Raw genomic sequence first — 22946 nt, forward strand, 5'->3', positions numbered from 1 at the left:
TTTTGCAATAATACAAAATGTGCTGTTCTTCCTTGAACTTTCTCAATGTAATCCATTAATCCTATCTGGTAAGGATCCCAGACTGTGCAGCAGTACTCCAAAAGAGGACCGACAAGGGTAGTGTACGCAGTCTCTTTAGTAGATCTGTTACATTTTATAAGTGTTCTGCCATTAAAATGCAGTGTTTGATTTGCCTTCTGCACAACATCTTATATGTGTTCTTTCCTATTTCAATTGTTCGTAATTGTAGTTCCTAGGTATTTAGTTAAATTTACGGCCTTTAGATTTGACTGATATATCGTGAAAGTGAAGTTTGATGGATTCCTTCTAGCACTCATGTGGGTGATGTCCCACTTTTCATTATTTAGGGTAAATTGCCAATTTTCACACTGTTCAGATATCTTTTCTAAATCATTTTTCAACTTGTTTACTTGTTTTGATCTTCTGATGAGTTTGCTAGGCAATAAACAACAGCATCATCTGCAAACAACCTAATACAACTGCTCAGGTTGTCTTCTAAAACATTTATATAAATAAGGAACAGCAGAGAGTCTATAACACTACCTATGGGAGCACCAGAAATCACTTCTGTTTTACTCGATGACTTTCCATCAATTACTACGAACTGTGACCTCTCAGACGGGAAACCACAAATCCAGTCACATAAGTGAGACAATATTCCATAAGCACGCAATTTCACTACAAGCCACTTGTGTGGTACAGTATCAAAAACCCTTTTAAAAATCTAGAAGTATGGATTAAATTTTAAATCCCTTGTTAATACCACTCAACACTTCATGTGAGTAAAGAGCTAGTTGTGTTTCAGAAGAACAATGTTTTCTAAATCCGTGTTGACTGTGTCAATAGACTGTTCTCCTTGAGGTAATTCATAATGTTTGAAAACAGTATACAGGGTTATTCTAAATGATGGACCAATTTTCAAAAATTCACATGTATTCAAGACAAATCCAAAATGAACAAGCTTTATACCATTGAAAAGAGGAACTTCCAAAGTTTTTGGCGGGCAGGTGGTGATGGTTTCAGAAGCGGCCAGTAGAGTTCGCGCTGCAATAGGGCCATCGTTCCATTTCACTGTCAGTTGTGAGTGAGATGGCGGCTGTGGAGCACAAGGTTTTCTGTGTTCTTGAGTTCGTGAACAGTGAGTTGCAAATTGCAGTGCAGCAGGCATTTTGTAGCAAATTCGGTATTCAACCGCCAACTCGCAAAAGTGGTAGCCATTACTTTTAGCAGTTTAAACAGACTGAGAGTGTGTGCAAAGGGAAAAAGCACTGGCAGATCACGTGTGTTGGAGGATGATGTCCGACGGATTCAAGAAATTTTTGTGCGCAGTCCCACAAGAGCCAGTAGAGCCAGTTGAGAACTTGAAATACCCCAATCGACTGTATGGAAAGTTCTGAGATGCTGTTTGATATACAAACCATATTGATTACAACTTGTGCAGGCTCTTAACCCCAATGACAAAGAGAAGCTTCTCGCATTTTGTGATTAAACGCTAACAAAGATGAAGGATGACGTATTTCTACAGTGTGAAATTTTTTGTGATGAAGCGATGTTCCACCTTAGTGAAAAAGTCAACAGACACAGTGTTCGCATATGGGGTTTGGAAAATCCATATTCATCATTCCAACAGGAAAGAGACTCACCGAAGATCAACATGTTATGTGCCGTATCTTGTAGAAAGATTTATGGACCATTTTTCTTTGGAGAAAGAACTGCTACAGGAATCAAGTACCAGGACAGGTTGGAACAATGGCTGTACCCTCAAGTTATGGAAGATTCCCAGGACTTCATTTTCCAATGGGATGGAGCTCTGCCCCATTAGCACCATGATGTACGAGGCTTTTTGAATGACTCCTTTCCTCAGCACTGAATCGGTCGCAGGGACTTGAGGATCTGGCTCTACACATTTGGCCACCAAGATCTCGTGATCTCACACCCTGCGACTATTTCTTATGGGGTTATGTGAAGGAAGCTGTTTATGTCCTGTCTCTACCAACCACTCTGAATGATCTGCAGAACCGGATAACTACTGCCGTGCACTCAGTAACAACAGATATGCTTTCACATGTGTGGGACAAGTTTGGCTATTGCGTCAATGTTTGCCGTACTGCCAAAAGTGGCCACATTGAACATTTATAACATTTATCACATTTTTCATTATTAAATAATTATTAAAAACTAATTGATTACAAATTATTAAATTGATATCAAACATCACGGGGAAAAAAACTGAAACTTCCTCTTTTCATTGGTATGAAACTTGTTCATTTTGGATTTGTACTTGAATAAATATGAAGTTCAGAAAATCGGTCCATCATTTAGAGCAACCCTGTATATTCCAAAATCCTGATGCGTATCAACATTAATGATATGGGCCTGTAATTTAAGGGATTACACCTAGTACCTTTCTTGAATATTGGTGTGACATGTGCAACTTTCCAGTCTTTGGGTATGGATCTCTCATTGAGTGAGTGGTTTTATACGATTGTTAAGTATGGAGCTATTACATCCGCATACTCTGGAAGGAACCCTATTGGTATATGGTCTGGAACAGAAGACTTGGTTTTGTTAAGTGATTTAAGTTGCGTCACTACTCTGAGGATATCTACTTCTAAGTTACTCATGTTGGCAGCTGTTCTTGGTTTGAATTCTGGAATATTTACTTCATATTCTTTGGTGAAGGAATTTCTGAAGGCTGTGTTTAGTCACTCTGCTTTTGCTGCACTGTCGTCGATAGTACTTCCATTGCTATTGCGCAGAGAATGCATTGACTGTGTCTTGCCATTAACATACTTTACATACAACCAGAATCTCTTTGGATTTTCTACCAGGTTCTGAGGTAACATTTCATTGTGGAAACTATTATAAGCATCAGGCATTGATGTCTTGCTAAAGTTCGATCTTCTGTAAAAGATTGCCAATCTTGATAATTTTTTGTTCTTTTAAATTTGGCATGCTTTTTTTTGTTATTTATGCAACAATGTTCTTACCCATTTTGTATACCAAGAGGATCAGCTCTGTCGTTTGATAATTTATCTGGTATAAATCTCTCAATTGCTGTCAATACTATCTCCTTGAATTCAAGCCATGTCTGGTCTCTACTTAAATTGTTAATTTGGAAGGAGTGGAGATTGTCTTTCAGGAAAGCATCAAGTGAATTTTTGTCTACTTTTTTGAATATGTATACTTTTCATTTATTTTTGGAAGCTTTGGGGATTACAGTATTCAGTATCTCAATGACAACCCTTTGATCATTAATCCCTGTGTCCATTTTGATGCTCATTATTAGCTCAGGATTATTTGTTGCTAAGAGATCAAGTGTGTTTCCACAACCACTTACTATTCGTGTGGGCTCATGAACTAAATGCTTGAAATAATTTTCAGAGAATGCATTTAGCACAATGTTGGATGATGTCTTGTCTGTACCTCTGGGTTTAAATATGTGTTTTCGCCAACATATCAAGGGTAAACTAAAGTCACCACTAACTATAATTGTATGAGTCAGGTACACTTTTGAAATTAAATTAAAGTTTTCTTTGAACCATTCAGCAATTGTATCATCTGAGTTTAGAGGTCGGTAAAAGGATCCAATTGTTATTTTATTCCGGTTGCCAGGAATGACCTCTGCCCAACTAACTCACAAGAACACCCTTTTTGTTTTTCCCAAGACATTCTAACACAAGACACTACCCAGTCCATTCCACACAGCCTCGCCACCCTTGTAGCTACCTGTTGCTAACTGATTAAATGGGACATGATACCCCACCACTGTGTGGCGCAAGGCAAGGAATCTTGAGCCTACAAGGTTGCAGAACCATCTCAGCCTCCACTTGGTTCTGTACCAGAGGTCTGCAGTCGGTCCCGTTGATGATGCTACAGATGGTGAGCTCTGCCTTCATCCCACGAGCGAGAATGTCAGTCTTTACCATTTGAGTTTGCCAGTTGAAACCAGAGAGAATCTCTTCTGATCCCAATTGGCACACATCATTAGTACCAACATGAAGCACCACCTGCAGCTGATGGCACCCTGTGTTCTTCATGGCATCTGGAAGGACCCATTACACATCTGCGGTGACTGCCCCCAGTAAGCACACAGATTACCCACTGAAAATGGTCCCATTATGTGTGTAACACTAGAGCTCCCAGCTACCAATAATCCCACCCTCTGCGACTGCCCGGATCATGCAGGCTGAGAGGGTTCCTCTAAAACAGGACAAGCAACTACATATGTTGCAACCTGTTTGTCAGAACAATTTGGGAAGCCTTTTAATTGGCCCCCTGGAAAGTGTTTTGCTGTTTGATACACCTTGGGACAGCCTCCCAGTCAACAAAGAGTGAGGGATCAATCTCAGTGTGGGCAGTAACTAGGTTATCAACAGTAGTGGTCCAGTCACAGGACATGTAAGGTGTGCTGGACATCCCTTACATCCCTACATATCCCCCCTCACTGTGGTGCCCTTTGGCAACAGCCTCACGCTGTGTGACTGAAGCCAGTAACACCTGGAGCTGTGAGCAGAGGGTCACCAACACGGCCTGCATCCAACCACAGCAATCACAGTCCCTATTCACACTAAAAATGGTAGAACTCTACATTGCTCAGTTATTAAAATCTGAGACTGTACCTAGTGAACGCCCAGTTCTGCAAGAAATTTAGGAATTAAATTAGTAACCACACAGGTAATTGAAAATAAGTCATTATTGTTTGGAGCTCGTAAAAATAATCAACAAAAGAACACTGAACTTACTTGTTCTGCTGCAGGAACAGAACAAGGTGGCTTGGTGACAAGTGTAATTTCTTAGATAGCTGACGTGATTTTTAGTCCAGTTTTGTGATAATTTCACAAAGTTTGCATGTTACACAACAAAGATTGTTGCTGCCGTGATTGATAGTGTGTACCACTTGTGAAGTCTGTTATTTTACAGCTGTAAGTGATGTATTTGAGAGAGTCACTAAATAGCCTGGGAAACTTTATGCATACCTTCATTCTATGGCTACATGTGTTTTGTAGTTTTACATTTTATTGTGCAGTTTTCACTAAGATATGCTTAATTTGTTTTAGCATATTGGAACTTACCCATTCAAAGTCTGAACCGTTGGTCAAATTCCTGCCAGTTGTAATCAACAAACTTTTATTGCTAATGGTGAGACCTCCAACAGTAGCTGGGCAGATTCTAAATGTTGGTCATACTTCATTTGAAGCAATGGCAATGCTTGTAAGAAATATCTCGGTATGTATTTCATCTTTTTCTTTTAAGTATGTATTTAAGATGTGGAATGAAACTATGTGCAGAACCTACAAGTAGTTTCAAAATATATTCCAGATATTTATTTCATTCTTATGATTTTTTGGTCTCTTACTGCAGCTGAAGTCTGTGGATGTTTCTGAGAAACTGAAAAATAAAATTTAAAAGTGTTAAATGGTTTAAAAGTTAACAAAACAAATAGAAAAAATGTGCAAAAGTACACAGTAAAACATTCTTAAGTTATGATGTTTCAGAAATTGTGTTTAATGTTTTTCATTTGACCTCAAAGTAAATACCTATTTTATTATGTACATTGTGTCTTTACTGGTTTCAAAATTGTGTCCATTCAGTTTCTATTTTTACATTTTTTATTATGTATTCTTATAGTACTTGAAATGAGATTTAGTCTCATGAAAAATATAGGTCTCTAGCTTTGAAATGGAATATGCTTTGTATTTTTAACGTGGTAAGAGTAATTTTACTGAATTGTGGAAAAATCGATTTTAACCATTGTGTTTACATTCGTAAATCACTTTTTATAGACTTTCATGAGGCCTACAAATCATTAGATTACTTTCACAACATTCCCTTCAAGAGTGAGAACCAAAACTTAAAAACTGGCGTTTTTCACAGAGACTGTATTTATTCTTTGTCATGTTTAATGTTATTGTGCAACATTAGGTATGATTTCCTGGAGACAGTCAGACTGGTGTTCCAGAATAATTTTATGTGATATATTTTCACCTCCCAAACTAGTTCCTTGGAAGTGAAGAAAGACATCCTACAGAAGGTATATTAAAATCGTTAAAGAAAAATTTTTAGTATTAGTCCCCTTCATGCATAAACAAGCATATGTTATTTGAATGGATAACCCTGTTTTTATGATAATGTAACTTAAATTATGAAGAACACCATGTCAGAATAGAAAATATAGAAGTGGCGAATTGAGAAGGACAGTAACTACCAGAGACTGAGATGACTGTGACAGTGCAGGATCTTTATGATGAAACAGAGTCCCTGTGTTCAAGTCAGATAATTTTATTTCTACTTTTTTTGGGGGGTGGGGGGTGGGAGGCAGGGATGTGAGGAGGGAGGTGTCTAGTTGAAACAGGCTGTGAAGCCACCATTGAGTTTGACATTCTACTGAGCAGTTCGTATTGCAACTTAGTGGTAAAGTGTGCTTGTTCCCAATTTGACAGAGGCCATTCATGTGTTTGTGAACTATGGATTAGTAGTGCACACACAAAAAACCAAGCAGTGATTAGTGTGAAGTTGATCACATAGCTGCTTTTGGAGGTGGCCTTGCCTCTTGTGGCACAGAACGTAACACTATCAGGAAATAAATGGTATGTTCATCGTGGCTAATCAGGAAATGCCCTCACGTGGGTCTTTCATGTGAGTGAGACTCTCGTGGCAATTGGGTGGGAGCAGGAATGGCATTAGGATGGACAAAGATATTTTTCAGGTCAGGCAGGTGGTAAAATGCCACTTACGGTGTTTAATCCTTGGTGGAGATTTGGTCGTGGAAAATGTGGCACACTGAGTGATCCAGACTTTCATTCGCATATGGCCATCGAGGTGTAGGTTTCCTCTGGTTTCTCTAAAACATTTAAGTGAAAACTGGGATGGTTTCTTTGAGAAGGGGCAAAAAATTTCCTCCTTAATCCTTATCCTATCCAAGTTTGCATTCTGTCTTTAACCCACAAGTCGGCTCATTGCATACTTTGTACGCATATAAAGAATAGCTGTCTATATGTTATGAAGGTAAATATGTTTAAGAAAAATCACAATTTATTCTTAGTTTAATTAAACAACAATAAAATAAACTTATATCTTATGAGCTAAATCACTGCTTAATTAAACAATAATAAAATAAAGTTTCATTGTATCACTCTGATACCGCATACAAGTGTTACCCCCAGTGATGACACACTCAAAACGTTAAACAGCTCAGTTGCATTAGATCACAGCCAACTGCATATTTGATTGCTAACTGTCCCATGGGCAACTGCCTCATTGTGGGATTGTGCCATAAGCTTTTAATCTGGCTAATTTTCTTGCACGGATTGTACATTTTTTCTTCACTTTGCTCACAGTGTTTTTTATGTTACTGCTTCTTACTTGGACGTATGACTTCACAACTGAGCACTGTGTTAGCTGAAGCAATAGTGAAGGGATACATATGGGCTCGCAGTTGTAAAGGAATAATGGAGTGGTACAAAACAATGTTGGTTGTGGTTAGCACACTTCATAAATAGGCACACTTGCTCGAGGGTTAATTTTCTTATTGTCAATAATGCAGATCTTCTTTCCATTTTGTTTCCACTCCACATCTTTCTCTGATTCCCTCCATTGAATCTTCATGCTAATGCTGAAATGGTTCATCCAAAGACATTGTTGCTTCATTTTTTTTCCATCCTTACCAACTCAAGTTTGTGGTCTATCTTCACTAAAAATTACTTCAACATAATGCTAAACTCTAAACTTTTGGACACCTTCACACATCATGTATCCTTTGTTGTTCTGTAAATGCTTCGTCTAAGCTCTCCCAATGTCTTGCCCACCTGCAGCTCCCCCTTCCCAGAATTTCAGCTGCCCCCACCTCTCTCCTATATTTAACCCCAAACCCCATACACCGTATTCAGTCTCAAACCCCTCACACATCATCCATCACCATTTTCCTTATATGGATGGTGAATTTGTTGTTGTGTGTCTGTGTAAGATTGAATTTCTGTAATTACCATCAGGGTCACTGCGCAATATGTAGGTGGCAGGAACTAACATTGCGTAAATTTGATTTACTAGGTGATGTGTAAACACTCCATAGCAGTATAATAAGAGATGTCACCACTAAATTTATTATACAAAATAATACTTTAGGCAGAATGTTGCGAGTGACAGTTCCTGGGATATCATTGTTGAAGGTGGAGTTGATCATTACATTAGGGATATAAGCATTGTCACACTATCTGTCTCTTGTGTTTTCTCTTTGCCAGTGTTGCAGTTTGCACGTCTGAAAGTGGAAACATGTTGTGTGCTGCATTCTTTTGTCGCACGAGCTACTTGTTCTCAACAAATTCAGTATACTCCTGCCTGTCTCCCAGTTGCACATCACCACCTTATCATTCTCAAATCTGCACTTGTTTTGTGCGTTCATTCTCTTACAATGATACATACAGTTAAAAAAAGTGTAATACATAACTAAAATCAACTTTCATTGTTTGCATCTATTTTATGTAAAAATTTTGTGCTTGTGCGTATGCTCTGAAGCAATGTTGTTAAGCCTGGAGCACACTGAATGAATATTGCTCTGACTGTAATTCTTCAGTTTGTTTTTGAAATTGAGCTTTGCTTTTTTAGGTTCTGCAGGAGGGCCATTGTGGACCTGGTGGGCGACATAGTTTACTTACCACATATATCAGTTACCAGTGTATGTTGCCACACTGTGCAGATATGTATGCGGAGAACAATGTTTGCCCTCCTCAGAGTCCTGAGAACACATCACACCAGTTTACAGTCCCTCCACTCAGAAGCAGACATTTAAGGTATATTTAATTATCATTGGATCTGTGGTATTAATTATTACTTTCAATAAGTTTGTGGTCTTTTATGGTAGAATTTATTGTATATCATTGTAAATGGTTTTTTCCTGTAGGAGCAGTAGCAATCCTGATATGTATGCATCTCTTACTGGTGATGATGAGGTAAATTCATTAGCCAGGGGACTTGATCGAACATCAAGTATGAGGAGTGGTATGTATTTACTAAATTAAGGTTTTATGAAATGTGAGACACATTAAGCTTTGCTATGTGAAACAATCATTTCCACATTTATAGAATTAAGTCCATTGTAGTAACAAATAAGCACATTTGTATGGTTGGAGAATACTTGATGGACTATAAATAATTTGAGAAGCAAAGGTAACAACTCACTGAATATTTCTGGTGCTGAGTCATCGATATGCTCATAAACAGGACTCAGTGCTGTGGTAGCTTTCAGATGAATCTTCCTTCAGAGCTATAGAGCACACACACACCTGTGTGGCTACACTGTCCTGGCTGCCAGAGCTGCAGGTCAACCTGTAGGTGTAACAGCTCACCAAATAGTTGAGGTGCTGAGTCATCTGTCACCTTGGCTTGGTATCTCAGTGAGTAGATGTGACACTACAAATCCAAAGGTCCAGTGTTCAGTCCCCAGGAGGTTCTAGAATTTTCTCAGACACTTGTTGACACTTCACATCTGTCAGTCATTTGTGTGTATGAAAAATGCTGAGCTGCACCATGGTTCGGAGACTGTGTGAGACTGTGTTACACTGTTTGACGCACTATAATTTGCTGGGTCATTCATTATGAAAGTCAGAAAAGGCAAGGTATATCACTTCCAAAAGGACCATTAGTAAATTACCGTGGTATTCAATGCATGGCAGGTACATTGTGTGCGCTTGCATGAAATCGGATGAAACCTTCCAGTGGGCACCCTTTCTTGGCAGGAGACACTATTCTTCTAAGCATCTTTAAGTACTCACTCTGTGCTGAGAACTGAAAAGAGTGTTGTGACGTGTTTGAAAGGCATACTAGAGACACAGCCCAACATATCTGTGCAAAGCTTCTTTGGATTTTCACTGCTTGCATTTCATGACCGATTCGATCTTACTTTCTGAATAGCCAACTTATTATTGATGCTAATGGCATGACACTTAGCAGAGGAACTTTGTTGATAGGGGCGCAACACCTAATGCTTTGGTAGTACATTTAATAAAGTGGTAATTGTACAGAGATGATTAGCTTGGCCCTTGCATGAGGATAATGTGTGAAAACCTGAAGCTTTCTGCACGTTTCTCACTATGCCCTAAAATCAACCAGCAGAGAAAATGGGTGATTCCCTCTTTGTACTGCAACGGAAGCTGAAGTTGTATCATTCTCCTGAGTACCATTGTATGTATGGATTTGAGGGAAATGTCTGACCAGATATAATAGAAAAGGAAGCCTGCAGGAAACCCAATATGACCTAAAGAATATGGAAAGTATATTTCTTCTGTGGTGTGCTACCTATCTGCATTGATATTTCATTTACAGATACTGATGTGTCTGTGCATGTTTACTGAACAGTTTCTTGCCTAAATAAATTATGGTTGTCACAGTGTCAACAAAACACATACTGTTGTATAAGAGACAATATTATCTACTGAATAATGACACTAAAGCCAATATTGGTACAAATATAGTGCAGAAAACTGGCAGTTATAAGAATTTTCTCTGTGATTTCAGCAGTAAGAAGCATTATAGTATTTGGAATGTGCACACATACTGCACTGGTAATGGTGATCTATGGCTGTGTGATAACTGTTTATTTTGAATCTAAACCTACTGTTTGTAATTCCTATACATAAATCTTACGATTGTTTGTATTCTGCCACACATTTATGCTTTTTCTAGGCCCAGGTCAAGAGAATTTTGCATATATTTCCAATGTTCATCAGCCACGTAAATTGCTTCATGAAGAACTGGCACTGCAGTGGGTGATGTCTAGTGGAATAGCTAGAGAACTTGCAATGACAAATTCATGGTATGTAGCAGTATATTTGTTTTTTCTCCATTGCAACAGGAGACAATGTGTGATAGTTGTATACTGTATGGTTGAAGTTTCATCTCTTTACAAATTTATTTAGTCAAGAAATTCTTTGTTTGAACTTTTTTTTTAATTTTCCAGTTTTTGTTATTATCACTTTGTATTATTTATTACTGTAAGTGGTTACTATAATTTCAGTATGTTCAGACATATGACGTGGTATGTGTGTTTGTAAAACAGTGCACTGCCAAGTAAATGTTACAGATAACTGCAAGTTACTCAAGAAACTAATTTTCCTGTGTCATTTCAGATTTCTTTCTTAGAAACTTAATACTTAGGGGCTAGTTTCTAGCACAAATGAGAGAACTGTTTTGGAGCCTTAACATAATTATCTTTGTGTCATGAAGTTTGAGCTGCTATCACTAATCACTTTTTAATAATACTCATGAATGTAACAATGTTTGCACTGATTATTTGTACAAGTCAAGCTGTGTTAATACAATTTTCTCAGTAAGAAGTAACTGTCTGCTTCAAAGCTTTGCTTGATATTTACATACTTACTCGTATCCACATGAGGACAAAGTCTGGTATGTATCAAATAGAAGAAACACCGAGCAGCAGACAGGTTCATAGACAGAAAGACAGGCAGACATTCCCAGCCATGTAGCTGATTAGAATAATTAGCAGTCTTAATTGATCAGCTGATATTGGCGGTGCGGGCATAAAAAATGTGTGGGGTGGGGAGAGAGAGGAAGAACAAAGAATTGTCAATGGTTTTGCAAAATATGGAAACGTCCTTGAGGACACCGTAGGCACCTGTAGAGGAAAATTCGAGTCAGGGTTCAGAATTGATGAGAAACTCGTATAAAGAGAAGGTGTTGGATTCAGAGAAAATAAAAAGGAAAATATGGATGAACAAGGCTGGAATATGTACCATGGGTAGTGCAAAGCTAGCTTAGAGACTAGAGGACAGAGCGGATGGGAACCGATGTGGGCTTAGAGGCAGGTGGAGGCTTGGGAATAGCAGAGATTATTGTCAGTGGATTGCAAAAACAAGGGTTATGCTAAAGGGACAGTTCAAACTTGCTCATTTCAGAAAATCTGGTTTACATGGTTTATTATCTGCACTGACATTGTAGCATAGAAACTAGGGACCCATTCTCATTTTGTTTTGTCATTTGCCTCCTTAAATGAATATTTTCTCTTTTAAAAAATCATTAGTGTTAGTGAGAGATGTGCCATAAGATACAGCTGTCATTTTGTAATTCTGAGTTTAAGACCAGGTCCAAATTCGCTAAATCACATTTTTCAGAATGATTTCCTAATTAATTTGAACCATTTCATGTAACTAGTTTTGCTATAGCTTAGTTCAGTCAACTAACGGTAATTATTTCCTATTACAGTCATATTGTCAACATGTAAACATATATAATTACTACATTACTGATAAATTTAGGAAGATAACCCCTAGAAATCCACAATGTATTCATGTATCTTATTTCCAAAACAAGGTAGGAACATCAGCACTGAATTGTTTTCTGGGTAATTAACACTTTTATATATGGTATTGTTTATTTAGCTGTTTTTGCAGTTTCATCATCAAGAAGGCTTATTTCAGTCAAAATTTTTATTGTAATGTAAAGGTCAAACCAAAACCAATTTTTCTGCACTATTCAATTAATTTGATAAATAAAATTATAATTGTGAATTATCAAAATTACCTATTTAATAGTGTGAAACTTTAGTAGCCATTTGTGCAAATCCATGTAAGTACTGGGCCTGGAGCCATTTTAAGTCAGTCTGTTCCAAAATTCCAAGTGTGGAACCCATGTCAATCTGAACTGTGATAATGTAATGGTGCAGTGATGTGTTGTGAATAAGAAGATGGATAATAAGTTGGACAATTAACAATGATTGCTGATTAACTTTAATATGAAAGTGCCAACATATTGTTCATTCGAGCAAGACTGTCTTTGGTTACTTAGATTATATTACATGGTGACAGTTGTCATATAATTAGAAGGCGCAGTATGTGCATACCCAGTAAATGAGACTGAATTACATAAAAACATGGACAGGCCATAAGAAATTCAGTGGGGGTTCTGACATTCATGGAAGTAAAACGTATGAAGTCAAATGTGTGTGTTTGTTGACCGCATTATTGGCTGTAGATAGTGCTGTAAGCACCCATATTTACAGCCAATTTTTCACCATGATTGATGCCACCAAGGAATACAAGCAGATATATGATCAGGTATGTCACAACGTGGCAACATAACTACACTGCACTGTCAGTGCAGGTACTTCACAGTCTGATGGTCACTAGATAATGACCAGGGAACAGAAACCCATCAGAGGAGACAAATACTTGCCAAGTGAGTCACTCTACAGGAAGCAAAAAGTCCAAACCCTCAGAGACATATCACTCAGGGTAACTCAGTATGCTGCTCTGTGGGCAGCTGTCAAGTGCACACTTGGCAATAACAGTTGGCATGATGCACAAGGTGAGGTCCGAAGTAGTTGAACTCTTGGCTTACTGCTACCCACAGGTAAAGACCTCTGGCAGTGGGTCTGCCCATACTGTGCGCCATGTGTACCTTCCACGGCACATTCCCACACTATTCTGCGGCACTACCCAGGCCAGCTTGTCTGCTTCCATCATGATTTCCACGGGCAGGGATACTAAACATCGAAGTCCTAAGGGAATGAGTTGCGAGGTATCTGTTAAAAGCAAATGCTTTAGGATAAGGAGTTTGTTCCACAACTGTTTTGCCCAGTTGACCCTTGGTTGCAATTTGCCTGTGGCAGCTTATCATGGTGGCTAGTAGGGGTGTGTCAATAATTTTTCTGAAACTAATAGATAATAGAGCTGCTTTCACAGATAACCCTGGCTTTGATGGCTTAACATTTTTCACCAACAAGGACTGGAATAGGTGAAGATGTGGTTTATGGAACAGAGCCTGTGCGTGGCTGTTCCACAGGCATATGGCCAAAGTGACTGGGACTGGAAACAGGATAAGCAAAGGAACAACTAAGGATATTACATAGGCTTGATGGATTGTGGAATGCCACTTTGGAAGAGCTGAGAAGTGTAGTGCGAAGGGGACTATTCAAGAATTGTAGTGTGAAGGGGACTATTCAAGAATTGTAGTGTGGAGGGGACTATTCAAGAATTGGTTTGTGTCATTGCCTACAGTCTACTGTTCTTTAACAATAGTTGAAGATGTTTCTCCACTGGAGTAGTTCATTTATTTTGCTTTGTTAAAATATTCTTTTTGTGCTTATTTTGCCTTGTGGATTTGATAAGTGAGAGTGAGGCTCTCAGAAATTATGTAGACCACAGCATGTGGTAGGTTTTTGTTTCAACAGTTACTGCTTAATGTATCAAGATGTGGTTACATGTTTTAGCTAAGAGAATCAGTTGTATTTTTCTTGTATGGTCTTATTTGTGTAAGAATTATTTGAGATTCAAGGGACTCAATACCCCAATATCTGTAAAATCACATACACACTGTGGAAAAACTAATTGGAATAAATCACATTTTCCACATGACTCAGTGGAAAGTTAACTTACTGGTATCAACTCTAGTGAGAAGGTGCCACCAAATTCCAAGATCTAAGACCCCCTATAAAAATCACTAGCATTCATGTCTCATGCTTTCTTGTACAAATTAGTTGGCTTTGTTGCACTTGTATCATCTCTGGAAATCTGTAAAAGGATTTCTTTTCCACACAATTCAGAGTATGTTGAGCATGTACATAAATTGAGTCCACTTCAGTGAAGGTAGTAAATGTATTTTCTCTATAAGGTTTTACATTAATAAACTTTCTATTTTTCCAACTATTAATAATTTTTAATTTTGTGTATATTTGTAGGTTTTTCTCTGAATTGATAGCAAGGAGCATGGCAGAATACTTGGCAACATCTCGAAGCTTAAATACTCCACGAAAAATCAGATTTTCAGAACAGTTCACAGATGATATATCCACCTTAGTATCCACTATCACTTCTGATATAATTTCCCACAGCAACAGAGATGGAAAGGTAAGCACTACTTGACAGATTGTTTTTATCAGCTTTCTTTCAGTATTCAGTTTGGTGTACACACCTCTTCATTTTCCAACTGATAACTAGAAGAGTTATGAATTTTGTATTTTAATACAGTTGAATTGCTGTTAAAAATAAGTTTATAACTTGAACAATTGACGCATTATTTCTTGTTACATAAAAACTAGAATGGTCTGTGCTGTTGTGACACACTTCCATTTATTGTATTGCTAAAAGTGACTGAGAGATTTCTGGCCCTGATATAACTATTTTCATTAGTTCTGCTTGCACCTATGGTCATTCAGATGCACACAAAGTTCGTTTCCATGACTGCCACATATGAACAGATTGCTGTTATATGACTCTGCTGCATTCTAAGCAGGCTTACTCAGATACCAATCGTTACAATTCTGCAACGCTCAGTGTATTTACAAAACTAGCACTCTTGAACATTAATTGATTATTTACAAAATAAGTCACAAAACAACTGGTAATGTGATTTAGCAATCATAAGATTAGAGTGCACATTCTTAGATTTACTTAATGTTGTTTAGCAGTAGATGTAATCTTCTCTCTTGTTCATTTAAACATTACTTACATGTCCAGTGCAGTTTGTATTTTGTGGGTGCCTCCAAAACTAGTTCTGGGCTCTTACTTGCTGTAAAATTGTAAAATATACAGTAATTTTGTGTGTTGTCTGATACTTAAGATACCTTTGAGTGCAATTGGGTGAGTTTACTTCTGTTCACAATCGTAATACAGTTGGTCATTTTGTGGAATCTGAATGTTTCCTATTATGACTTTAATTCTTTATGTAGATACCACATTCCTTTCTTCCAGTCCCTCTGTTATGTGCTCTGAACAATACTTCCCCTTCTGAAATTAGATTTGTTTCTTAAAGGCATTCTTGGCTCTTTCTTCTGCTGAAATTCCAGAGTAGCACTTATATGAAGAGGGCAGAATTGCCCTCATCATATTATTCACAGTTGTAGTAAGTACTTTTTCCTAATTAGCCTTTGGGCTATTTGACATTTTTTATTGTTGAGCTTGTCCTTTGTCTTTGACTGCCAAATTGTGTTGTAGAAGCATTAATGGTGAGAGATTGGGTATTCATATGGAATATTTTGCTTTTAGATTGTATTGAGTGATTATCTTCAGTCATACTGAATTAATAACTTGAATACACATATTAATGATCCAGAAGTCTTAATGACCAAACACAGTTCTACTACTCACTCTTATTAAAGTAGCAGCAGCCAGTTATTATTTCTCTCACCATTAGATAATGAGCTTGTTATAACTGTTCTACATACACATTCCATAGATTTATCCCCCTGTTCAGTGTGTTCAAAACATTCACCAGTTTATCCATATGAGACACTACGTTTCTCCAAGAACTGGAGAAATATTCCATAAATTCTACTAAATTGATTGTTACTGAATAACTGGATAGCTATCAGTAAATTATGATCCTCTATTGATGCACAGTTAAGTATTAGCCTAACTTAAGAAATTATGGAGTCTAGCTATTGTTGTAGGATATTTTTTACCTTTGCTGATAACATTTTTGTTTCTCTTTTTACAGGCGTCGCAGAACCTGAATGCAAGCTTAGCATTTTTCCTCTTTGATTTACTTTCTATAATGGATCGAGGTTTCGTGTTTACTCTTATAAAGAACTATTGTAAGCAGATGTCTTCAAAAATTTCATCTCTGTCTGATGCAGCTTGCTTGATTAATTTGAAGGTATATTCTTACATGTATGCAGTTTCCTTATTTTATTTTCTTTCATTTCATATTGTGTTTAGTTATAAATACATAAATGTCATGTAGTTCACAGCCTGGTGAAAGCCTACTGATTTTATGCCACATTGGCAGGTTGCATATCACGTTTCCTATGCTTGTTTAGCTGTTATGGAGTATAGTATAGCATTACATGTAGATGAAACCTGTGATTCTTCAAGGTATAATATTTGTTCTGGTAAAAATATCAAATTCTGTTGCCTTTATAGATGTCCACTGTGAGACAATAACCATTAGTTACCATAATTCTGATTGCTCACTACCAGAAGGCTTCAGAAATGATAAAATAAATAAATTAAAAAAATCTGTGCCCCATAAATAATACATCTGCATCCACATGGATACTCAGCAAATCACAGTTAAGTGCCTGGCAGATGGTTCATTGAACCACCTTTACAAAATTTCTCTCTTATTCCGATCTTGAACAGTGCATGGAAAAAACGAACACCTGTATCGTTCAGTGTGAGTTCTGATTTCCGTTATTTTATTATGATGCTCGTCTCTCCCAATGTAGGTTGGAGTCAGGAGAATATTTCTACATTTGGAGTAGAAAGTTAGTGATCGAAATACCGTGAGAAGATCCTGGTGCAATTGCCTTTATTTTAATGATCTCCACACCAAATACTGTATCATGTCAGGGATATTGTCTCCCCTATTTCTTGATAATACAAAATGTGCTTATTTGAACTTTTCAATGTTCTCCATTAATCCTATCTGATAGTGGTCCCAGACTGTGCAGCAGTACTCCAAAAGAGGACGGACAAGCTTAGTGTGGGCAGTATCTTCAGTACATCTGTTTCATCTTCTAAGTGTTCTGCCAATAAAATGCAGTCTTTGATTCGCCGTCCTCACAACATTTTCTATCTGTTCTTTACAATTTAAGTTGTTCATGATTGTAATTTCTAGGCATTTAGCTGGATTAAAGACTTTTAGATTTGTCTGAGTTACCATGTAACCAAAGTTCAACAGATTCATTGTAGCACTCATGTGGATGACCTCTCATTTTCCATTATTTAGGGTCAACTGCAAATTTCTGCACCATACAGATATCTTTTCTAAATCATTTTGCAATTTGTTTTGATCTTCTGATGACTTTCTAGACAGTAAATGACAGCATCATATGAAAACAACCTAAGAAAGCTGCTCAGGTTGTCTCCTAAATCATTTATATAGATAATGAACAGCAGAGGGCCTATAACTCTATGTTGGCAAACGCCAGAAATCACTTCCGTTTTACTCATTGACTTCCTGTCAGTTACTACAAACTGTGACCTCTCTGACAGGAAATCACAAATCCAGTCACATAATTGAGACAATATTCCATAAGCACACAATTTGGCTACAAGCCACTTGTTAGTTATAGTATCAAAAGCTTTCTGGAAACCTTTGGGTATGGATCTCTCATTGAGTGAGTGGTTTTATACAAGTGTTAAGTATGTAGCTATTACATCCGCATACTCTGAAAAGAACCCTGTTGGTATATGGTCTGGAACAGAGGACTTGGTTTTATTAAGTGACTTAGGTTGCTTCACTACTTTGAGGATATCTACTTCTAAGTTACGTTGGCAGCTGTTCTTGATTCGAATTCTGATATATTTACTTCATTTTCATTGGTGAAAGGATTTAGGAACATTGTGTTCATAACTCTGCTTTGGCAGCACTGTCATCGATAGTATTTCCATTGCTATTGCCCAGAGAAGGCATTGACTGTGTCGTGTCACTAGTATATTTTAGATATGACCAGAATCCCTTTGGATTTTCTGCCAGGTTTCAAGACAATGTTTCACTATGAAAGCTATCATAACAGGGTGTATACGACCCGGGAGATCCAGGAAAAACCTGGGAATTTTTTCATCTGGGAGAAAACCAGGAAAATCCCAGGAATTTTTTAGAATTCCAGGAATTTTTCTTTGTTTTAGTTTTCAGTCAAATTTTTGTAATTTTGATTGGTAAGAATCGATACTCTAACAGAGAATATCTCTGTATCCCGCTACTGCAGAATAACACTGCAACAATAAAATGTGAACGAGAAAACAAAATGAAAATAAACCATAAATTGCAGAGGAAATTTGCCATATACAACTACTAAACACAGTGCTCATACAAGGGTTTGCCAACAGCAAAATGTGTCAGAGGCCTTAGGAAGCCTCTGCCATGCTTAATAACAACAAATTGCCTCCTATGAGCATGATGTCATAACTGTTTATGTTAGATTCATTTTAGCAGTAGTGAGCGGGCTCATGCACATGCACAGTTGAGTTGCATATGAGTAGTACCTTCTCCTGATTCTGGCTACAGAAATGTGGCTGTTGGCTGTGTAAGCAGTCGCAGCAAGCAGCTAGATGCTACAGGGAAAAATTTTACTGCTGCGTCCAAGCTGCCAGATTCACGCATGTGCAGCGGGTCCAGAACTATGAGGGAGGGTGGAGGGGGGGGCTGGTTGGGAAATATTGTAGATCTGAGGCTGTTGTGCAGAGCAGTCTGAATTATAGTGGGGAAGTGTGTAGTCTCCAAGTGACCCGTGTTTACATTTAGTGATTTTGCTGTTTCCTCCTAGTTTACTGCTCTCACTCCAAATGAAAACAAAATGGATTTCTGTGGCTGGGAGCTATCAAGTTAATTAAAATACATTCACATAATTATGGAAGACTAATATACATTGTTAGTTTCAGATTTTATTTTATTTCCACTTCTCTGACAGCCTTGCATTAATGGCCTTGTAGAACAATGAAGTTATTTTTGTTGGTTTGCTAAAGAAATTTGGTTTTTATTAATCTTTTACGCTGAGGCAGGCAATGTGTTTGAAACAAAGTGTTTAGTTCCACACTATTGGCTAATTTCAACTGCTCGCTGCATTTCAAATGCATGTTTTCATCTTCAAGCACGTATGGCATTGTGCTGTAATAAAGACTCAAAATGAGTTAATACAGTACTGGTACTCCAAGAAAATTTACATCTTGAAACCCAACTGCAAAGCTTAATATCAGGCTGAGGCCTACTTGATTGGGCATCTGGGCATATGAATGTGCTCTTTAAGTATGCACTTTAAATGTGCCATTTTAGTATGCTTCACAAAATTCCGATACTCTTGGAGTAGCCTGTGATGTCTTTTTTTCTTTTATGACATAATGTAAGATCTTCTGATGTTTTACATTTACGAACATACGGGTTTCCTGCATCATAGCAGCTGCCGAAGAGCAGTGGCACCTGTTATCTGGCGCTCTCTGACAACTACTGAAACGAGCCTATTTCTAACAGGTTGCGGGAAAATATTACGAATGGTGGTTTGAAAAGCGTTACTTTCAAAGTAAATTTCCTTTTACGCAATTTGAACTATGTGCGAGAATGTCCAATGAATTTCTTAAATCACAAAGTGTTTGATGAAGAGCCACTTGGAAGTATTTCAAGCCCAGAAGATCATTCATGTCGTTATTATGAGCAAATTGGTGTACTGCTATGGGAAGCTCTCTCTCCTCTGCTGTAGCTAATTTATTTGTGGGAAACTTGGAGGGCAAGTCACTGGACACGGCTAAAAATTTTAGTGGCACATTTGTGTGATGTATGTGAAAGCTTAGCTTCTGTTGCAGCTAATTAACCATAGAGACCAATGTTACATGTGAAAGCTTTGCTTTTCTTGTAGCAACACTGTGTATATTAATTTAAAACATTAACTTTTCCTCTTTGTGTATCTGTGCTACTTAACAGTGATGTTGCTATTAGCTGACTACATCACGTGTCCTGTGGTCTGAATATCTGCTGTCATCGACTGGCAATATCATGTGACATGAGCTATGACTGGCTTACAAAAGCGAATCACAATGTCGAGTACAATGGTTCGGAAAGTAACCTGCTGTGTTTAGTGGAATTCGAATTTACACTTTTGTAATTCGAAAATATGCAGCGTGCATGTTGCTGCACACCAAAAATCTTTCCAAAAGGAGTTTTCTTCCCTGAGTTTCATTTTCTAAAGTGCCGGGAAATTCTACACCCATGTATAAAACCATAACCATTCAAAGGATTGATGAAATTCTACACCCATGTATAAAACCAAAACCATTCAAAGGATTGATAAGTTTTACAGTTCTGAGGGAAAATATACCTTCACTTAATAACAAGGAAAAAGTGTGTTTCATCCGCGAGAAAGTGTATTTTTTAACTGGGATATCCGGGAAAAATTCGGGAATTTTTTTTCCTTGATCATTTATACACCCTATATAAGCATCTTGCATTGAAATCCAAGCCAAATTTCAAGCTTCTGTAAAAGATTGCCAATCGTAGAGACTTTGCTTTGATTTAAGTTTGGCATGCTCTATTTCGTTATTTCTGCAACAGTGTTTGGATGTGTTTTGTGTACCAAGGGGGATCACTTCCATTGTGTGATAATTTATTTGATATAAATCTCTCAATTGCTGTGAATACTATTTCTTTGAGTTCAAGCCATTACTGGTCTACACAGCTGTATTGTAATGTATATATTTCTTCAGTATACTAATATAGGTTGATTCATTACCTTGTTTCATAACAGTTATTAGGGCAGATTTTGTTTAAAATGTCTCAAAAACCTTTCCAAAATTTGGCAAAGTGGTAATAGGTACGCGCTGCTTCATTCTGTAATTGGCTCTTGGGTTTCAAATTGCCCATTTTGGGTTGCTGACTTAAAAAGCCAACTTGCTCTTTTGCTTCTTAAAAATCTGATGTTCCCTCTTCTGTGAGACAGATAATTGAATTAGTGGAGATCTTGCTCATCACAGGTAGGAAGCTAATTAATTTATAGTCTTTTTTTGTCTTGTCTGTTACCTCTCTTGTAAAGCAGAAAATGTACAACATTGTTGGAAATTGTCTTACTTTGCATTCATTTTCTAAATAATTTTGTAAGTTCTTTTTGTAGTACTTTTCTGCCAGATTTAATCATTTCTACTGAAATAACATCGTCTCCTGGCATCCATCCTTTCTTCATACCCGGAATGGCTTTGTGTACTTCATTTGGCATTTTTTGGGATGCTGTTATGTTCATTATTGACTACCTGTGTTTTTGGTTTGTCTTTTGAAATATACAAACATTTCAAGAAGCTTTGGATTGCACACATATTTTCTCTTTGTTGTTGGTTATTGTATCATTTCACATTTAATTGAAGTAGTGTGGTGTCGTCCACCCAATGTGAGCTTACGTTTTGTTTTCTTTATATACTTATTATTTTTGGTTGTTCACACATTCTCCCAGAGATATTCCCTAATGGTTTTGTTTAAAGCAACATATTTTATCACATTCTTATTATTATTTGGCACTGACATTTTGGCCAGTTGAAAAGTAGGGGCCAGTGCCATCCAGTTGTAGTGCTTTCTTAAGTGTGACATGCTCCCTGTGACGACTGTTGTATGTGCAATACCTTGTGAAGCATAACTGGCTGCACATTGGCAACACTGCCCCCTGACATTGATGTCTATCAACAGCAAAGTAAGATTAATCAGAGTGTAAATTTATTTTACCAAAATTGTGTGTCCAGTAATAGATTCCACAGTCTTTATTTACTTTAAGTACCTCTTTTTTTTATCAGTGCTGCCATTGAGGTTTGTAAATTGGAATGTTTATTCAATGTAAGGAGTTTATCAGTTCATTATCATAATCAGTGAAATGTTCATATCAAAATCTACATCTACATCCATACTCCGCAAGCCACCTGACGGTGTGTGGCGGAGGGTACTTTGAGTACCTCTATCGGTTCTCCCTTCTATTCCAGTCTCGTATTGTTTGTGGAAAGAAAGATTGTTGGTATGCTTCTGTGTGGGCTCTAATCTCTCTGATTTTATCCTCATGGTCTCTTCGTGAGATATACGTAGGAGGGAGCAATATACTTCTTGACTCTTCGGTGAAGGTATGTTCTCGAAACTTTAACAAAAGCCCGTACCGAGCTACTGAGCGTCTCTCCTGCAGAGTCTTCCACTGGAGTTTATCTATCATCTCCGTAACATTTTCATGATTACTAAATGATCCTGTAACGAAGCGCACTGTTCTCCGTTGGATCTTCTCTATCTCTTCTATCAACCCTATCTGGTACGGATCACACACTGTTGAGCAGTATTCAAGCAGTGGGCGAACAAGCGTACTGTAACCTACTTCCTTTGTTTTCAGATTGCATTTCCTTAGGTTTCTTCCAATGAATCTCAGTCTGGCATCTGCTTTACCGACGATCAACTTTATATGATCATTCCATTTTAAATCACTCCTAATGCGTACTCCCAGATAATTTATGGAATTAACTGCT

The 22946-nt window shown here is 37.6% G+C and overlaps 1 protein-coding gene and 1 non-coding gene across 2 annotated transcripts in view; both read left to right on the top strand.

The window, feature by feature from the left end:
• LOC126298468 (dedicator of cytokinesis protein 7) overlaps positions 1-22946 on the top strand; it is a 241019-nt gene that overhangs the window by 114269 nt on the left and 103804 nt on the right. Inside the window, exons 16-21 of the mRNA XM_049989801.1 lie at positions 5082-5250; positions 8626-8810; positions 8921-9018; positions 10702-10831; positions 14711-14879; positions 16468-16626. Coding sequence (XP_049845758.1) covers positions 5082-5250; positions 8626-8810; positions 8921-9018; positions 10702-10831; positions 14711-14879; positions 16468-16626 — 910 coding nt within the window. The remainder of the gene's footprint in view (positions 1-5081; positions 5251-8625; positions 8811-8920; positions 9019-10701; positions 10832-14710; positions 14880-16467; positions 16627-22946) is intronic.
• Positions 10001-10103, top strand: LOC126300061 (U6 spliceosomal RNA). The gene has a single exon (XR_007552874.1). It is a non-coding gene; the product is annotated as a U6 spliceosomal RNA (small nuclear RNA).

Source organism: Schistocerca gregaria, chromosome X (genome assembly GCF_023897955.1).
Source record: "Schistocerca gregaria isolate iqSchGreg1 chromosome X, iqSchGreg1.2, whole genome shotgun sequence".
NCBI lineage: Eukaryota > Metazoa > Arthropoda > Insecta > Orthoptera > Acrididae > Schistocerca > Schistocerca gregaria.